The 19564-nt window shown below is 47.4% G+C and overlaps 1 protein-coding gene across 1 annotated transcript; it reads right to left on the bottom strand.

Moving 5' to 3' along the window:
• Positions 1–6920: 6920 nt before the first annotated feature.
• Positions 6921–11599, bottom strand: Fzd7 (frizzled class receptor 7). The gene has a single exon (XM_042667029.1). The coding sequence runs from the start codon at positions 10818–10820 to the stop codon at positions 9096–9098; it is 1725 nt and encodes a 574-aa protein (XP_042522963.1). The 5' UTR covers positions 10821–11599; the 3' UTR covers positions 6921–9095.
• Between the last annotated feature and the right edge of the window lie 7965 nt (positions 11600–19564).

Below are 19564 nucleotides of genomic sequence, written 5' to 3'. Positions count from 1 at the left end.
AGTTATCAACATTGACTAAGATGATCAAGAAATGCTTCATGGAACAAGTGACTTGTGCTGGAACTCGAACTATTTCATTAGACTGAAAAATTAAAGGGTACAGAGAATGTTGATCATGAGACTCTTATCTCCAATTGACCACCCAAAAGCCAGAAGTAGTTTGAGCACAAAAGCTCAGGAACAGTACCCAGGCACTTAGTTCAAGCCCAAGGATTCACACACACACACACACACACACACACACACACACACACACACACACACACACACGCTCATCATATCAACAAAGAAGCACTCTGTACAGCCCTTGGTGACATGTTTGTACCATCATGCTCTCTTTCACCAAGCTGGTCCAAACCTTTAGCCATATTCTGCCCTCTTAGGACACTATTTCTGGCCATGCCACATCTTTATATCCACCTGCTCTGGGGTAAAGATGACCATATTCAGAGTCTTCTGAAGGTGGATCTTTCATTGTGGCTTAGCCATGATTGATTACTTGTGACATACAACAAGCTGTTTTCATCTCACAGTCCAGTAATGGTTTCCTCACCTCTGGAATGCCATCTGATCAAGATACCACACTCCATTTATTTTAGTACTTTATAAGACCTGGGGAGAAAGATGCTTTGAAAACACAGACTGTTTCTGCCCCCCATGCCCTGGAGCTAGGACAGGGTATCACTTGCAGGTTGCAGTTCTGGCTGAGACTCAGGATAGCAAGTCCCAGCAGCCATTGGTCTAGACACAGGCACAGCACAGAGCACATGGTCGGCCTCCAGAACCATCTGTGGGAGCCGAAGAGGATTCATGATTTTTAGCTCAAGGTCATGTTCTCTACATCTGCTGAAAAAAAAAAAAAAAAGCAATTCAGAGACCAGCTGCCACTTTCTCTCTTTCCAGCTACTCCAGACCTGGAAACTAGAACTAAATGCTGTATGCCATTTATTTTCTTCTAAAAATTATGGACTGGAACCAGGCGCTGGTGGCTCATGCTTGTAATCCTAGCTACTCAGGGGGCTGAGATCGAGGACTATGGTTCAAAGCCAGCCCAGACAAGAAAGTGCATGAGACTCTTGGCTCCAATTAATCACCAGAAAACTGGAAGTGGCGCTGTGGCTCAAAGTGGTAGAATGCTAGCCTTGAGCTGAAGAGCTCAGGTACAGTGACAAGGCCCAGAGTTCAAGCCCCATGACCAATGAAATAAATAAATAAATATTAGAATAAATAAATAAAATTATGGGCTGGGAATGTGGTTTAGTGGTAGAGTGTTTGCCTAGCATGCATGAAGCCCTGGCTAGAAGTAATGCTGGGGCTCAAACGGTAGAGTACGAGCCTTGAGCTAAAGAATCTCAGGGACAATTCCCAGACCTGTAGTTCAAGCCCCAGGACTGAAAAAAAAATTAGTGTGTGTGTGTGTGTGTGTGTGTGTGTGTGTGTGTGTGTGTAATTAGTGTTAGGTTATGCAGCACATGTTTTGTTGGTGGCAGTGTTCTCTATTCCTTGCCCCACCATATTTTCTGAGCATATTTTTTCCTTTGGTTGAATGGGACTCTAGAATCTGCAAGGCTAAGCTAAAGTTTGGGGAATTACTTTTTTTTAAGAGTGAGTAGAATTCAATCTTTTTGAACAGCCTGCCTGTTTTGTGGGCTCTGGGGAATCTTATCACCTCCCTCCTCCTTTGTCCCTGTCTCCTAAATGCCTTTTCTTGCTTCTGATATGATTATCTCTCCAGTCCACTTCTTGAACTCTCTAAGCTGTATCTGATGGCAGGGCCGAGCAACACAAAGAGCTTCTCAGGTGAGAAGTGTGAAAAGAAGTTCACCTGGAAAGAAACAGACTTGAGTTCTGCAAAGAGTCTACAAAGTGAAGTGGACTCCAATGTAAGCACCCTTAAACTCCTCAAGGTAGCTTTAATTTTATTTTGTCGGAAGTCTTTTGAAAGGGGCTTTAGGAACCTAGAGAAGCATTTAAGTTCCTGTCTATGCATAACTGATCAGAATCTCTCTCCTAGCATTACAACCATTTCAATACAAGTTTGGTCCTGAAATATCCAGCACCAGAAATTCTAAGCTTACCAAGACTCTAGCTAAACTGGGCTGTCAAATGGCCACATGTTTGGCACCCAAGATTCTATGGACTACAACTTCTTGGGTTGTTTTATTGTTTATTTTTTTTAAGACAGAATTTCACTATGTAGCCCAGGGTAGACTAGACTTTTGATCCAATCAATTGCCTCAACCTCCAGAATGTTGGGGTTACAAGCACACACCATCATGCCTGGCCATCTTGGATTTTAAGGGAGATGAACTATCAGTAGGTAGCAATACAGTAGAGATTTTAACTCTCTCTCTCTCTCTCTGTGTGTGTGTGTGTGTAAGGGCACTGGGACTTAAGCTCAGGGCTTTATACTAGTGTTTGATGTTCTACCACTTGAGCCATGCCTCCAATTTTTTATTTTTGCCAGTGTAGAATTGTCTTGGGAAAAGAAAGTTGTCTTGTGGGTTTGTCTGCTCCAGCTGACTTCAAACCAAGATCCTCAGGCTTCAGCCTCCTGAATAGCCAGGATTAGCTAGCATTAGCCATCTGTGCCCACCATAAGATTATTATTATTACTGTTTTATTATTATTATTTTATCAGTTTGGATTGGTCAACATTAAAGTTCATATTGCTCAGAGGATTCTCTGATGTTGTTGGTTGAAGGATGGGACTCACTGACCTACAGGAGATAAAAATCAACCAGTCAGAGATTTGAAAATAGCTGTGGTGGGCAAGTTTAGTACCATACAATACATATGCTCATAATCATAGTGTGCTGGAAGAGGGCCTTGGCCTCTGTGGTGTCTGCACCCTGAGCAGGCAAGGCCCACAGAGCAAGAAAACTGATCTAAAACAGCACAAGATGTCACACAATATGAGAGTTCCAGGAGAGAGGCCAGGTGACAGGCTACAGAAAGTGCCTCAAGAGACCAGCGCTGGGAGCTGGGAAGGTGGCTCAGTGGTAGAGCACTTGCCTTGCATGCATGAGGCCCTGGGTTCGGTTCCTCAGCACCACATAAGCAAAAAGAAAAAAGCTGGAAGTGGCGCTGTGGCTCAAGTGGTAGAGTGCTAGCTTTGAGCTGAAGAGTTGAGGGACAGCGCCCAGACCCAGAGTTCAGGCCCCACGACCGGACCCAAAAAAAAAAAAAAAAAAAAAAAAGGAGACCAGCACTGGTGGCTCATGCCCGTAATCCTAGCTATTCAGGAGGCTGAGATCTGAGAATCATGGTCCGAAGCCAGTCCAGGCAGGAAAGTCCGTGAGATTGTTATCTCCAATTAACCACCAGAAAGCCAGAAATGGTGTTATGGCTTAAGAGGTAGAGTGTTAGCCTTGAGCAAGAGAGCTCAGGAAAGCATCAGTTCCCAAATTCAAGCTTTATGACTGACAAAAAAAGAAAATAAAAAGTGCATGGAATTTAGTGAGAACACACAAGTTTCATTCTTCTACTCATATCTTTGTGCTCAGCAAGTCTTTCAGTTGCTTCATCTTTCAGATAGGAATTATTTTTTCATGTTAGCCTTTGAGTAAGTGGATAAAGTCAAATAATGAGCCTTTAAAAACACTAAATGCCAGCAAATATCAGGCAATATTATTTTAATAGCATAATGGTATTTCTCTCATGCCATTGCCAAGACTGCCCAACACTGTGGTCAATTCCTTATTCTTCCTCGGGAGATGTCATCCTCACTCTGAAGTAGGCCTGGTGTTACCTACTGCAGATAATCTTTGTCTTTTTCACTTCCATGCATTGAGATTCTGGTACCTTCTACCTACTGGCTGTTGATCAGTGCTTGTAGAAATAGAACACTTGTAATAAACTATTGTCAAATGTGCTTTTATTCTCTACACAGTGATATTGAAATAATTCTAAAAGACTTCAAAAAAAATCAGCCAAAGAGAATAAGCAACACAGCGTATGTTTACTAAAAAGAACTGACATTTTCATGATACCTTTTAACTAGTTTGCTTTCATATGAAATCGGAGGAATACAAATTTAGATATAAGAAAAGTCATATATTGAGAAGAATTTAAAGTTGGGTGCCAGTAGCTCACATCTGTAATCCTAGCTACTCAGGAGGCTGAGATCTGAGAACGATAGCTCAAAGCCAACTGGGGTAGGAAAGTCTATATGAATCTTTACCCCCAATTAACCAGCAAAAAGCTGGAAGTGGAGGTGTGGCTCAGATGGTAGATCACCAGCTTTGAGCAGAAAAAGCTAAGGGACAGCACTCAAGCCCTTAGTTCAAGCCCCAGTATGGTCACACAGGCATATAAAACGAACTTAAGAAGTAAACTTTATGAAACTAGTTTAATGCACCAAAGGGCTAAGAGGAAAACAGACCCCATCTATGAATTGTTTATTTAAGTGCTGAGAATTTTGGGTCCCTTCTAGGATTTCCTGGAGCCTTGTAGACTGGAATTCACTGTGCACATATGTCTATATATAAATATACCATCTATAAATAGCCACCTGCCTTTGCAGTGAAATTAAAGATGGGAGAGTTGGAGGAGATTTCCTCAGGATAATTACAGGACTCAAACCCACAGCCGTTATATGACTATCATTCTATCCGAGTTTCTAATATCACCATTTTTCAGCAAGCATATTCAAAAAAAATTAACGGTAAGATGTTAACAAGACAATTATTTTTGGCCAAAAATTTCTCACCTACTTAACTTTAAAAGAGTAAGCATGGCATGGGATTGTTGTATAGACTGGTTTTGTTTTATAAACTGCAGAAAATTTTCACAAGTGTTTGGCTTCTTATCTGGGGATTAACACCAAACTGCTGCCAATGTTTTTCTCCAACTCTCTGTGTGCTCTTTGACAAATATTCTCCCTCACCTATTTTCTGCTAAAATGTATCCCCTTAAGAAAAATCCTCCACTGCCTATAATTCTTAGGTAAGACTTCATAAAGAAGGCATCACCATGTGAAAGGAATTAACGTGAACACTTTTATCTCTGCTTACCAAAAAAGCAGGTAGCAATTTATTCACATGCTGTCTTTGTTCTCCAGTGAAGGACCAACATCATTTAATCTTTAAGAGCCCTGCAACACTATGCAACCCTGACATAGGGAAGGGGCTTGCCACATGGCTCCCCAGAAAGGCCTAAGTGCCTTTAGCACTTAATTTGCAAGAAAAAAACCCTAAAAACCCATTGGGAATCTTCCACCTACTCTGAAAGCAAACATTCTTAACAGGCGGTATTAGCAAGGTGTTAAAAGAGGCATGCTTTAACATAAAGGGTGTCATTTTATGAGGAAAAACTGGATAAACCTTAAGAGACTTGAAGTCGCTCTTTTCTTCCTCCCTTGATGCCCAAATCTCCATCGTGAGGATGACTTCACCCTCATTGTGAGGTTCAAAACCCCGGGAGGATCGTAAAGACAATCGGCTTTGCAGTGTCTACACACAGGCAGCTTCCTCCTCCTGGAGCGATCTGTCTGTCACTGGTTTTCCTGCTAGCGTTTGTGAAAACCCACCACCATGTGTGTAAGCCTGCTAATTAAAACAAAAACACAACTGTTTCTGTTATGCTTTTGGAGAAACAGCAGAACCTAGCCTGCTGCGGGGTCTCCACTGCTGCTGGGGGGGGGGGGGGGAGGTGGAGGAGCTGGCACCTGAATTAAACAAGAGGTGGGCGGAAAAACCCTGGTAAGGAATATGAGGCTCCTGGGAGTTTGAGAAAGCCTTGAGCAGCCCCCTAGGAGCTGTGTAATGTCAGTAATGTCAAAGTGTTTGGGGGGAGAGAGAGAGAGGCCTTCCAGCCCCATCTGACTCCTAAGCTGGCCTCTTCCACAAGAGCAAAGAATAGCCTGGTGGCTCCTGAGGCCACCCCAGGGTCAGGCCTGGCGTCTATTTCTGCCAGAGCTGCTGAGTCACTGCTGTTCTCTTGTTCAGGTTACCTAGAAGGTAGAGGGAAGCCTTTAGTTCAAAACTCTAGAAACAGACTTCCGCTCTTATCTGGAAGCTTCAGTGGACTTTCCCTACAGTTAGGACACCCAAGTATTAACTATTTAGATAAAGTACATTAGGAGGTATCTCCCTAGCTCCCAAGCTCACTAAATTTCTCTCTCCTCCATTCCTCCTGGGGCTTAAACTCAGGGCCTGCTGGCCTTCCCTGGACTTCTTTTGCTCAAGTGTTCTTGTACTTGAGCCACAGCTGTTGGAGACACAAATTTCACTGCCTGGGTTGGCTTTGAACCTTGAGCCTCAGATCTCAGCCTCCTGAGTAACTAGGATTATAGGCAACAGCTACCAGTGCTCAGCATCTGAATTATTCCCAAGGGTATAGGGATCTCTAGATAAACAGCACAGCATAGTCACAAAGTATCTTTTAGCTCTTGCATAGTCACAAAGTATCTTTTAGTTCTTCATTCAGTAAGCATAGAACATAGGGCTGCTCTGAGGAAATGTGTGTTCTGTACCTCTAGTAGGTTGACCAAAGCTTGATGAGAAAAGGCCTAGGGTATGTGGGGTGACTGTGAAGAGAAGCAGGAAGCAGCCACAAAATTCCAGGAGAGTCAAGACCTGAATAACATCATCTTTGGGGGACATACCCAATGGTGTCGGTCAGATGTTTCTGTTTTCCCAGTCCTGGGGCTTGAACTCAGGGCCTGGGCACTGTCCCTGAGCTTCCTTTGCTCAAGGCCAGCACTCTACCATTTGAGCCACAGCACCACTTCTGGTGGCTTTTTCTGTTCATGTGGTACTGAGGAATTGGACCCAGGGCTTCATGTATGCTAGGCAAGCACTCTACCACTAAGCCATATTCCCAGCTCCTCAGATGCTTTTATAATAAAGTTTTGGGTCCCCCCCCCCATTAGTGGCACAGGAATATTAAAGCAAATAAATATTCCTTTTGTGTTTTTAAAAAAATTTATTTGTGATCTGTACATGTGATAAAGTGAGGGCTTCATTGTAGACTTTTAAAGGCAAAACAAACCAAAAAATCCAAAGTAAAAATGTATAAATACAATATATATTTTCTTACAAAAACGGGAGATTTACAAAATATACATACTGCACTTGTCTGTATTTTACAAATTTCACATGCACTTAAAAGAGATACAACACAAAAGATGCCAAAACCTGTGTGGTGGCATTTAAAAAGAAAACAACCAAAACCACAACTGACAGGTGAGTCAGTTTTGAAGGTTTAAAAAATACAAGTCAACTTTGCAATCTCATGTAAGAGCAGCTCTTCTCAACCAAATGTTACATATATTAAGTAACTTGTACAGACAGTATCCACTGACCAGCCCTTCAAAGCTGCTCTAAGAATCAGTGTGGCAAGATTGGAGGGCAGTGTCAAAGCCAAGTGACGGTCAGCTCCCACGATCCTTTGCTCAGTTTTACATCATTAAGCAAAAGAACCAGAGTTCTAGTATAAGGGGAAAAAAGTACATGATTTAAGATTAATAAATTTAAGTCTTCCAGCACATTTCAAAGAACTCCAGGATCACTTTGAAGTTTACCTTTTTTTAATGACTTTCTTTAAAAAATGGGGCCCATGGTTCAAACTTTCTGCTTCATTTACTATCATTTCTGCAGTGTGCAGATCACCTCCCCACCCAAGCAGAGACAGGGTCAATATACACATGATGTTTTTACAAGACATATGGAACTAGAAAAATAAAATAAAATGGTTGTTTACCTTTTAACTTTAAAATTTTTAACTATAAAAATTTTGAATTTAACCTTTAAATTTTTAACTTTCTTTTATGAATCTGTTGAGGGCATTATGCTTTTGTCTTTTATCTTGAAGTATCCCAATTGGAGGGGAAAAATAGGATGAAGGCTAAATGTAAGCTTATAGCTAGGAAAAGAAAAAGGGGGGGGGAGGATTACCCTAAACACTTTAACAGACCCTGTTGGATCATATGTTCTGAATTAAACGTGCTTTAAACAAACAAAACCCCTTGCATTTCCTTTATCCAAGTCAGATCCGCGGGCTGAGAGGGTATGCAAGCACACTGCCCTTCACTTTTCCTTAAAAAGGAATGTTTATCTCAACCAAATTAACAACTAAAAGGAAACCTCAGATTTGTGCTGATTTACCTATAAAAGTTGCTGTCTTCACAGTTATGCCTTTCTACAGGGACACTTTTGTTTCCTCTTTTGTCTCTTATAACAAAGACAAGAGGGAAAACACATTCCTGTTTTGAAAAGCAACAAGTCATCACTTCTTTTCAAGGTATTAAACCAAATAAAATAAAATAAAATAAAACACCCTTCTTTCTGCAGGCTGCCTTCCCAACAAAACGAAAAAGTAGCCAAAATAGCTACTCCTCTTCTCCATGGCCTCATCTTGAAATGTGACCGTCACTTCTGCATCTTCACGTTAGGATTGTAGCAGGCAGGCAGGCAGGCCTCCCAGGACTTCCAAATGCTTATTTTCCAAGACTTGAAAGGAGTAGGGGAGGAAAAACAGGAGGGAGGGGGGTAGGGGAAGAGAGACGGTAATGTCTGACCCTGGAAATTAACCCATCTGGGCTCCAGTTTGGCCCTAGTGAAAAGAGATTATGGTTTGAACACTGCTTGACAAGGACACCGCAGGGGTCCCCCCTCTCCCCAACAAAGCCTCGGCTGCAGACAGAGCCGTACCTTTTCCGCAGGCCTTTCAGGAGCCAGGGCAGCCACTTTTGCCTTGCAGCGGGGGGAGGACGGCTCGCAGCCCCAGCTCGGCCCAGAGCGGGAAGAACTCACAGCAGCTTCGGTTGCTCTCAGCCGACTCTACTGGCTCTAGCCAGCCCAAACCTTTCACAATGAACGCCTCCTCCTCCTCCTCCTGCAAGTCTTTGCCAGAAGTCTTTTCATCCTTTCTACCCAGCCTCCTCTCCAAACCTCCCATCACTTCCAATCTCTTCTCATTTCCAGGTCAACTCTCAGTGGAGGGGGTGGTTACGAAACCCAGCTTCCCCCCTGCCAGCTCCCCTCAAACCAGCACTTCGCTCCCTATAGTGAGTGCCTCTCCCCTACCCCTCCCCCCAGCAAAGAAGTCGGGGTGTGTGTAGGGGGGTCGCAGGCTGGGAGAAGAGCCGCCGCTCATACCGCAGTCTCCCCTTTGCTACTGTGGCTGAGTCTGTGGTAGAAGCGGCGCCATGACTGCAGGGTCTTGCCGGACCAGATCCAGAAGCCGGTGGTGATGCCCACGATCATGGTCATCAGGTACTTGATCATGAAGACCGTGAAGTCGGGGCTCATGGGCGGGAAGTGGCCGGGCGGGCAGGGGACGGCGTAGCTCTTGCACGTCTGCAGGAGCCAGGTGCGCTCCCAGTGCTCGCGGAAGGCCTGCTCGTAGAAGTAGCAGGCCAGCACGATGGTGGCCGGCACGGTGTAGAGCACGCTGAAGACGCCGATGCGCACCATGAGCTTCTCCAGCTTCTCCGTCTTGGTGCCGTCGTGCTTCATGATGGTGCGGATGCGGAAGAGCGACACGAAGCCCGCCAGCAGGAAGGACGTGCCGATGAAGAGGTAGACGAACAGAGGCGCCAGCACGAAGCCCCGCAGCGCGTCCACGCTGGACAGGCCCACGTAGCACACCCCGCTGAGCAGGTCCCCGTCCACCTGGCCCATGGCCAGGATGGTGATAGTTTTGACGGCAGGCACGGCCCACGCGGCCAGGTGGAAGTACTGCGAGTTGGCCTCGATGGCCTCGTGGCCCCACTTCATGCCGGCCGCCAGGAACCAAGTGAGGGACAGGATGACCCACCAGATGGAGCTGGCCATGCCGAAGAAGTAGAGCACCATGAAGAGGATGGTGCAGCCCTCCTTCTTGGTGCCCTGCGCCACCGTGCGGTAGCCGTCGTCCGAGAAGCGCTCCACGCAGACGGCGCGGTCCTCCAGCAGGAAGCCCGCCACGTGCGCCACGGCCACCATGAAGTAGCAGCCCGACAGGAAGATGATGGGCCGCTCGGGGTAGCTGAAGCGCCGCATGTCCACCAGGTAGGTGAGCACGGTGAAGAGCGTCGAGGCGCAGCACAGCACCGACCACACGCCCACCCAGAGGCGGGCGAAGCGCCTCTCCTCCTCCTTAAAGTACATGAGGCCGTTAGCCCGGCCCGGCTCGCACGGGGCGCCGCAGTCGCGCTCGCCCAGGAAGCGGTAGCCCAGGTAGGGGGGCACCTTGAGCTGGCGGGGACACGAGAAGGGGAAGGCGTGCCGGCCTCTGCCATCGGAGGCCCCCGGGGGCAGCGCGGTGAAGGGCAGATCGGGCAGATAGGGCGCCGTAGGATAGGCGGTGGGATTGCCGCCCGCGCCCCCCGAGCCGTCCGACGTGTTCTGGCCCACGCAGATCTCGCCGGCGCCGTGCACCGGGAAGTTCTCGCAGCGCAGGCGCTCAGGCCACTGGAAGCCGAACTTGTTCATGAGCGCCTCGCAGCCCTGGCGGGCGCGTTCACATAACGAGCGGCACGGCGGGATGGCCTGATCCAGCACGGTGCACACGGGCGCGTACATGGAGCACAGGAAGAAGCGCAGCTCGGGAGAACACTGCACCTTCACCAGAGGGTAGAACTGGTGCACCTCGAGGCCCGCGTCCTCTTGGTTTGTGTGGCCCAGCAGGTTGGGCAGGATCGTCTGGTTGTAGGCGATGTCCGTGCACAGCGGGATGGAAATGGGCTGGCAGAAGCCATGGTCCGGCACCGAGATGCCCTTTTCGCCGTGGTACGGCTGCGCCCTGGTGCCCGCGGGCAGCGCGCCCAGCAGCGCCAGCACCAGGGCGCACAGGCCCAGGGGCGAGCGCGACGCCGCTACGCGGGAGCCCCGCATCGCCGGCCGCGGGAGCAGCGGCGTTCTCAGCTGGAGGAGCGAGACGAGGCGAGGGCGAGAGGCGTGGATGCAGGGAGGCGCCGCCGCGCCCGGCGCATGGGAGTCCTCCCGGCGCCGGGGCCGGGCCGTGGGCGGCGCGGAGCGGAGGGCGCTGCCGCTGGGGTGCCTGCGCCGCGGGGGCGAGGCCGCCAGCCGCGGGGGCGCCGCAGCCGCCTCCGCCGGGCCCTCGCGCTGCCGCCGGGGACCCAAACGCGTCGGCCAGGGCCAGGGGCTCCGGGAGGGGCGGGAGGCGCCTTCCCGTCTCCGGCGAGACGTAACGGTGAGGCTTTCTCTGCGGCGAGGATCAACAAGCGTCTCCGGTTACCCTGCAAAGTTTGTCCAAGTCTCTCGACCCCCCAGCGCACAGCAATGCGCACGCCCCCCGCACCCAGTCCGGCCCCCTCCGGGCGGGAGCCCCGCGCCGCCGACTGCGCGACCCCGCCGCTGCCTCCGCGGTGCTGTTCCGTCTCGTTGCCCCGAGGCTCCGCCGGCCGCCGCCTCCCTCCTTCGCCGCCTCCTCCACACCCCCTCGCCTCCTTCGGCCCCAGAGGTCGGCCCCAAGTTTCAGTCGAGTGGCTGAGTCCGATCGGTGCCCGGGAGCCAGGAACTGGGCGAGCTCTTTTTTGGAAATCCGGTTATGCGGCGTCTCAATCTGCGAGGCCCTTTTGCGCCCGAGGCCTGAACCCGGCCTCTCCAACTCAGCGCAACCCCGGTCGGCGACTCCCGACGCCGGCCGCCGCCGCCGCCGCCGCCGCCGCCGCCGCCGCCCCCCGGGAACGAGTGCGGAGTAACGCCTGGGAGACGTGCTAGTGGCCAGGAGAAGCGTCGGGCTCACAGGGTTCCGGGCCGCCCCGCCCCCTCCCCTCCCCCCATTCACAAACCACTCGGGGGCGGGCCCCGAGACCCCGGGAGGCCCAATGGGGGCCTTTGTTTTCTCTGTGGCCGTCTCCCTATTGGGTGGAGGTCGGAAGGGGTTGGCGAGGGAACGGGGCGGGATGGGGGGGCGGGGAGGCGATGTCTGCTGCGCTCTGGGCGGATTCCTGAGGGGAGGGGCAGAGAACAGGGAGGGAAAAGTTAGGAAAAACTTTTACCCTGAATTTGCTCGGGAGAGAAAAACGCACCAGAAAGGGAATTGGTTTGAAAGATTTGCTCCTCTTCCGGGCACACTAAAGTACACATTCCTGAACAGAAGAGCGCATTTGCCAAAGCAGCGCCTCCGCGGAGAGACGTGACCCAGAGAGAGACACGTTAGCCGTGCCTGGCCGGCGTGTGTGTGCGTGTGGTGTGTGTGTGTGTGTGTGTGCGCGTGGTGTGTGTGTGTGTGTGTGCGTGCGTGTGTGGCAGGGGAAGGGTTGCTTAGCTGGACTCTTAACTATAGGTTTGAGTAACCAGGAGAAAGGAGTGCGACTTGCAAATCGTTTTTCTTTCCCCAGACTCCTGCAGAACACGTGGGGCCGCACTCCCGTCTCGCTCCCCTCCCCCAGTTGTAAAAAGGAGGAAGGGCCGCCTCGGAGGAGTAACCGGAGTCGGCGGGAGGAGGTGCAGCCCCTCGGAGGAGAGGGCCTGGGGCTGGGGTGTCCCGATCGCCGACCCAGCCACCCCGCCCGCGCGCCCGGTCTGGGGTCGAGCGAGCGAGCTGTCGTGGCTTTAGTGAGCTTTCAGCTCAGACTGCGCTGGGCGAATGGGTAGAGAAGTAACCTGAGACCAGTGCCCAGGAACTCTGCGTACGATTTGCTGGGCGTCTTCGGTGGCCCTGCTTTCCTTCCTTGTGTTGGATTGTGAAGTGGCCTTTGCAGAGCCCATCTCTTGCACAAATCATCATTTGATCCTTCCTTTGGAGTCTTTGTAGAAAAGTTTTTTTTTTTTTAACGCGAATTAGCAACCGAGGCATTTGTTCATTAAAGGGCTTCCAAAACACAGAGGGGTTATTTCATTTTCTTTATTTCAGAATAGAGTTTTCTATCGGAAAACGTTCTTTTGCAGCAGGCAGACGTTCTTTTGTTCTCGGTCAAACCTTCTGTAGCCTGCTGCAGACACTGGGCGCCCGCCCGCGCGCGCGCGCTCTCCGGTTCCTCCTGACCGGTCCAAAGTTACAGACCGGCCCCTCCAAAGTCCTCCCGGGTCAACTGGAAACATCGAGAATTCCTGTGCAGGATGGGGACGTGTTGAAAAAGAAAAGGAAACAAAATCAATCCCCCCGCCCCTCTCACACACACACAGAATTTTTGTTTTATTTAAAAAGGATTTAGTTCAGGTGCCCTGGGCTGAGGGACTTCCGACCAAGTTGTTTGCTGGCTGAAGTTGCTGCCTCAGAAGAGCTTCTTCAGCTAGAACAAACAAACAACAAACAAAAACCCAATTTTAAAATCTAAGACAGCGAATTGGATTCCCTTCCTAACAGTGTTGGGCTTTTGCTGTTTTTCTCTCTGTTACTGAAGTTTCCTTCCACTTCACAATTCTTTGTCATTGCCATTCCTGTGAATGGGTCTAAAGGTTTTAGTCCTTTGGACGCAGGTAGGGTGTTAGACTGCTCACATCCTGCATCCGGCCTCAACAGGAGTCATGTTATTTTTTTTTCCATCTGTTATTTTTTTCCTTCTAAGCATCGTTTTCCCTTTCACACTGGATCTTTCCCCCTCACTCTGGTCTCTGCCTCAAGGTAATAAAAGATCAGTGATACAGTGTTTTCTTTTACAATGTTATATTCTTCTCTTGTAATTTTTCAAGCTCTCCTCTTTTTTCCTAAATTATTATTCTATTGCTTACTATAGTGTTGTGTTGAAAGATGTTTAAAAGCATTGCTGCCACTTTGCTTTGTTATTTAAAGTGTGTGTGAGGGGGTTAGATTCCTTTATTCACACCATGAGGTTCGGGATATTCTTTTCTAAATCAAAATTTCATGCTTATTCATCAGGCCACTGATCTAGGTCATCTTTGCTTATTGAGGGAGGAATACCAAGCACTGTAATTAAATAAATAAAATGAAAACTGATAAGATAAAGCACTGTTTCAATACAACTAACACCAGTTAGTTGGAGTCTCTGGTCCTCATTTTATAGCCTGAAGACAGTTCAGATGTTAGGTGATAAGGACAATAATGTTATTTTGGGGGGACAAACTAAGGCAAAATAACAAATTTCAAATTTTAAAAATGAAGCTATGCATCTGAGACAGGAAACCCACTGATAGAAAATGTCACAGATGTGAGTCCTTTTTGCTCCGTTACATCAGACCAGTACAAAGTAGCAGAGAAGCAAAGGTAGATGTTTTTTCCTCTTAGCTCACTCAATCATCTTTTTAAAAGATTAGTCTAGAGTTAGGTCAGTGGTACAAAATTGCCTAGCACCTCCACTTCCAGCACCACAAGCAAACAAACAAAAAAAGTCCTCAAACCAAAATTAGTCCTAAAAAGCACAAATTTGTTCTTTGTGAGACAGTGTTGTAATTTTCCATGCCCTGCCTGACATAGAATGCTATGATTTTAAGGAACTAATAAAAGAAGTAGATAAGAAAAAGTTAAGTGCACATGTAAAGAGCTAAGCAATCCCGGGGCTGGGAAGGTGGCTCAGTGGTAGAGCACTTGCCTTGCATGCATGAGGCCCTGGGTTCGATTCCTCAGCACCACATAAGAAAAAAGCCAGAAGTGGCACTGTGGCTCAAGTGGTAAAGCGCTAGCCTTGAGCTGAAGAGTTGAGGGATAGTGCCCAGGCCCAGAGTTCAGGCCCTACGACCGGACCGCCCCCTCCCCCAAAAAAAGAGCTAAGCAATCTGTTCTTTAGCCCTTAAGATGAGTATAGCAACATTGAGTTACACTGTCAAGGATGAATTTTCTTTCCAAGCAATACCTTCCACACCCAATTCCCAAAGCCATTTACTGGTATCATCTTTGGAAAGCTAGAGGTGGAAAATTTTGTAACTGTCTGCTGCAAAACTTCCAATTGTCCCTGCCCTTTAAAATAACAAAGGCTTTAATTTCTTCACGTTATTGTCTTATGGATCCACAGAAAAGTGATGCTATTCATTAGCTCCTATTCATTAGCTGCATGTTTTCAAATGATACTTATTTTGGCTAAGTCCCAGGTTAATCTAGACTTACATTCTGATGTCAGGCCAAGTTTGACAATGGTCATCTTCTGGTGAAAGTCTAGCTGTGAGGATTTCTCATGCAAAACCAGAAAGGACATCTTTTAGTACAGACTCTCCTGTCCTGGCTGGCTTTGAACCTTGATCTTCAGAGTAGCAAGGATTATAGGCAGGAGTCACCAGCACTGAGTGTAGAACTTTATCAGATAGTTTTGACATTGTGATATTGAGGACTTGGGATATCTAGTTCTAGTTTGCTATTGGCTAATGATCATTTTTGCTTGAGGATCACATTTTTATCCTTAAAACACTTTGAAATATTATGAAAGTTAGGGAGGCCCAGACCAAAAAAGAAGAAGCACACACTATAATCTTGATTGATACATAGGTCTCATTCTGTAGAGATGATTTATATGGTAACTACCCTTATTGAATCGGACCACCATTTCCCTTGCTGGTTGGGAGTTGAATTAGTTGTCTATTGTTGTACAAAAACATGCCAAAATTTTAGCAGCTTAAAATACCCATGTCTCCTAGTTTCTAAATGTCAAGATTTGGGTGTACTTAGCTTGGCCCTTAGGTTTGGAGGGTTCTCCAAGACCAAAATTAGTGTGTTGGTGGTGCCTGCAGTTACCCTAAGGCTCCACTGAAGAACACTTCCAAATTCATAGCGCTGCTGGCAGTTGTCAGGATTTCACTAGTTGTTGACCAGAGCTATCAATTATTTGCCATGTGAAGCACACAAACTTTGGCATCTCGCTTCCTTCAGATCAAAGACTTAGAAAGCAAAAGAGAGCGAAAGATGGCAACCCAGATGGAAGCCACAGTCTTTCTATAATCTCATCTGGGAAGTGACATCCTGTCATTTTTGCCATAATCTGTCCCATAGAAACACTAGATCTAATGGCACTGAAGAGGTGGCAGCAATTAGGCTAGGGTGTAAAAGTCCTTGGAGGGAGGGTGAGGACATGGGGCATTTCAGAAGTTGCTGATTACCAGAGTTAGTCATTTCTTCCTTGCCACAGGATTATGAAGCTGAGGTCACAGAGGGAAACTGCTCTAGGTTGTCTGATTTGGGTGAGTTTGGGGAAAGTTTACAAATAAAAATATAGTGTGGTACCGGGCACCGGTGGCTCACGCCTATAATCCTAGCTACTCAGGAGGCTAAGATCTGAGGATTGCAGTTCAAAGTCAGCCCTGGCAGGAAAAGTCCATGAAACTCTTACCTCCAGAAAACTGGAAGTGGCGCTGTGGCTCAAGTGGTAGAGTGCTAGCCGTGAGCTGAACTGAGGGACAGCGCCCAGGCCCAGAGTTCAAGCCCCGTGACCAACAGAACAAAATAAAACAAAAACAAACAAACAAACAAAAAAAACCCAACAGTGTGGGCTGGTTATAGTGCTACTTGCATCTATTAGTGTCAAAATAGAACCCTAACTCTGGCCAATTGTTTTTTCCCCCTCCCTGCCCACCCTAAACACAGCTTTGGGGGTGGAGGAAGTTAATGAAAGACTAAAAGCAATCCTGGAAGAGAACACACACACACACACACACACACACACACACAAACTTCGAAGTGCAGAAGGTGGCTCATTTGGGAGGATCAAATCTGTATTTATAGGACGGAGTTGGAACCATTGTCTGAGAGGCTTGGGGCCTCTGAGTTACAAGGTGAAAGCATTGCCACCCTGGTCTACTATTGTAGGCAGAATTGAGGTATAGGAGGGTTGCAGACCAGTTAGTACATACTGGTTTAGTTCTGCTTTCACCACTGATTTCCTGTCCTGCCTTGGCAAGTCACTGAGCCTCCCTAACTTCCCTAGGGTGTAGAGAGAAAGAATGACATGAGGTTTATAAAATGCCCTATGATCCATGGGGGTCGGGGGAGAGGAGAATCGTCAAGGTAGCCTTCTGGTTTGGTTGTATACACGCATGAAGATAATATAAAAAGCCAAGTTAGAAGCATATTTAGTGGCTTTGGGTCTTTGCTGAAGTTATTATTTTTTTTACAGTGGTATGCTGGCAAATGTTTAACAATGACTCTTCAGCAAAAAAAAGCCTTGATTTGTACACATGCCAATTTCCAGGGTGTAAATCCTACCACAGCCAGTTTCAAGATCTCAAGCCAACGTGGTGTTAGTGAACTTGGAGTTGGAGAAAGATGCACAGAAATAGCTCCATAAGACCTTAAGAGCTGGCTGGAGCACACCTCTAGGTTTATGTTACTTCCCTTCAGATTATTTTGAGTCTCAAAAATAGTCATATTTTATTTTTATTGGTTGTACTGGGGCTTGAACTTAGGGCATCACACTTGTTAAGCAAGAGCTCTACTACTTGAGCCATACCCCAGCCCTTTTTGCTTCAGTTATTTTATTTTATTTTATTGTCGGTCATGGGGCTTGAACTCTGGGCCTGGGTGCTGTCCCTCAGCTCTTCAGCTCAAGATGAGTGCTCTACCATTTGAACCACAGCTCTACTTCCCGTTTTCTGGTGGTTTATTGGAGATAAGAGTTTCACAGACTTTTCCTGCCCAAGCTGGCCTTGAACGGACATCCTCAGGTCTCAGCCTCCTGAGTAGCTAGGATTACAGATGTGAGCCACTGGCACCCAGCTGCTTCAGTTATTTTTTAGATAAGATCTCATGCTTTTTGTCCTGCTCCCACCTTGATCCTCCAACATCCAACTCCCACACAGCTGGTCTTATAGGTGTACCTTATCACACCTAGCCAACATTAGCTATAATTTAAATATAATAATGATTTATATAGTACCAAGTGCTTCAGATACAGTATCTCATTTCATAACAAACCTGTGCGATTCAAGATATATATTCCTTTTTGCAGTAGCCAAAAATAGACTAAAACTTAAATATATTACCATTCTTTACTTCTTACTATACTGACCCTGATGTCTTTACAGTAAGCACAGCTAATTTTTGTCCTTTTATATGTCTAATCAAAAGCTATCCCAAATTTAGAGATGTCCTAGAATTTCTTGGCATGGGGTATTAAGCCTCAGTAAGCGATAACCTCTTTAATATTGACCTCTACAGTTGTAAATCCACTTGAAAGTGTCCATTAATTTTCCCTTAATTTCTCAATAGTCAATTTGATTCCCATTGCTGACACTGCACTAGTGCACTAGATTAGAAGTGTGGGAGGGTCTGTATCCCTATTCACTAGGGCAGGTTGGAAACTTGGTGATTTATCAGGTTCTCCCCATAAGAGAATCTTGGCAGGCCATTCCAGCAGAGAGCTAGGAGGAGAGCTGTAGGAACCAGACTCACAGTAGAGGTGAATGCCCCCTAGAAAATCTAGAAAAGTGAAGATGTGGGCTAGAGTAGTGGAACCTTTGTCAGGCTGGTTATCTTCTGAGGGCAGGGGAGAGGAAGAAGAGGAAGAGGAGGAGAGAAGAGAGAGAAGGTGGGGAAGGAGAGAGAAGGAAAGAAATAGGAAGCAAAAGGAAGAAAGGAATGAGAAATATACCTATAACTATGTTGGATGTGTGTGTCTGAGAGAGAGAGTTGGATACCTGTCTAGCTGTTTGAGACCTAATTTCTGATGCTTGAGTTTGCAATGGCTACTCTGAAATGTAGTAGCTGCTACTCCCAGAGTTCACTCGGTAGCACTTCCTCAGACTGACATTGCCATCCTTGTAGCACATGAACCCTGACCTCACAGATTGTGTCAGAAATAGATGAAGTGATCCAGCCATGAGGTTGGCTGGCACGAGACCACTGTCCAACAGATGTGCCTTCTGAACACCTCGTCGGCATTAATGACACGTGTTCACTGTGGGAGAGAGTGGAAATACTCTGGGAGAAACTGAGAAGTAGTCATTGAAAAGGAAAAGGCAGAAACCAGGAAACTTTGAAGAGGCAAATGCGGTGAGGCAACTTATACGCAAGGAAGAAAGGATGGTAGAGCCCTTTCAGAAGGAAAGAAAAAGGGCTGGGAAGGTGGCTCAGTGATACAGCGCTTGCCTTGCATGCATGAGGCCCTGGGTTCGATTCCTCAGCACCACATAAGCAGAAAAGCCGGAAATGGTGCTGTGGCTCAAGTTTTAGAGCACTAGCCTTGAGCTGAAGAGCTGAGGGACAGTGCCCAGGCCCGGAGTTCAAGCCCACAACTGACAAAAAAAAAAAAAAAATAGAGGGAGAAGAAGGAGGGGAGGGAATAGGAAAGAATAAAAGGAAGAAGGAAAAGAACAAAAGAAAGGACAGGGGCGGGACAAGAAATATCTTCCAAGAAGAGAAGACAAGGAGCAGGTCTCCAAGGAGCTATTTGCAGGCTCTGCCTGCCCACAGAATCCTATTACGGCTGCCAGTGGCACAAGCTGTCACTGGCAACTACAGGCAAGCTTACCAATCAAAGAGCCCAGGGCCTACAAGGATGGAACACATGGTGTCTTCAGCCTTTCTGTAGAGGGGTGGGTCCACAGCTTCAGCAGGCTGGCCATAGGATACCTCTGACAGAGGAAAGGTCCCCACTCTCAGTGGACAAGTAAGGCTCAACTTGAGGCCACCTTCACATTGCTCAATGGTCTTAATAAAGAACTTCAGAATATCTTCCCAGGACTGCAACTGGCACTGCACTGAGTGACTGCAAGTGTTGTAAGATAAGTGT

The sequence above is a fragment of the Dipodomys spectabilis genome, unplaced genomic scaffold (genome assembly GCF_019054845.1).
Source record: "Dipodomys spectabilis isolate Male_0828 unplaced genomic scaffold, ASM1905484v1 ptg000373l, whole genome shotgun sequence".
Taxonomy (NCBI): Eukaryota; Metazoa; Chordata; class Mammalia; order Rodentia; family Heteromyidae; genus Dipodomys; species Dipodomys spectabilis.
This window is presented reverse-complemented; position numbering and strand designations above follow the sequence as displayed.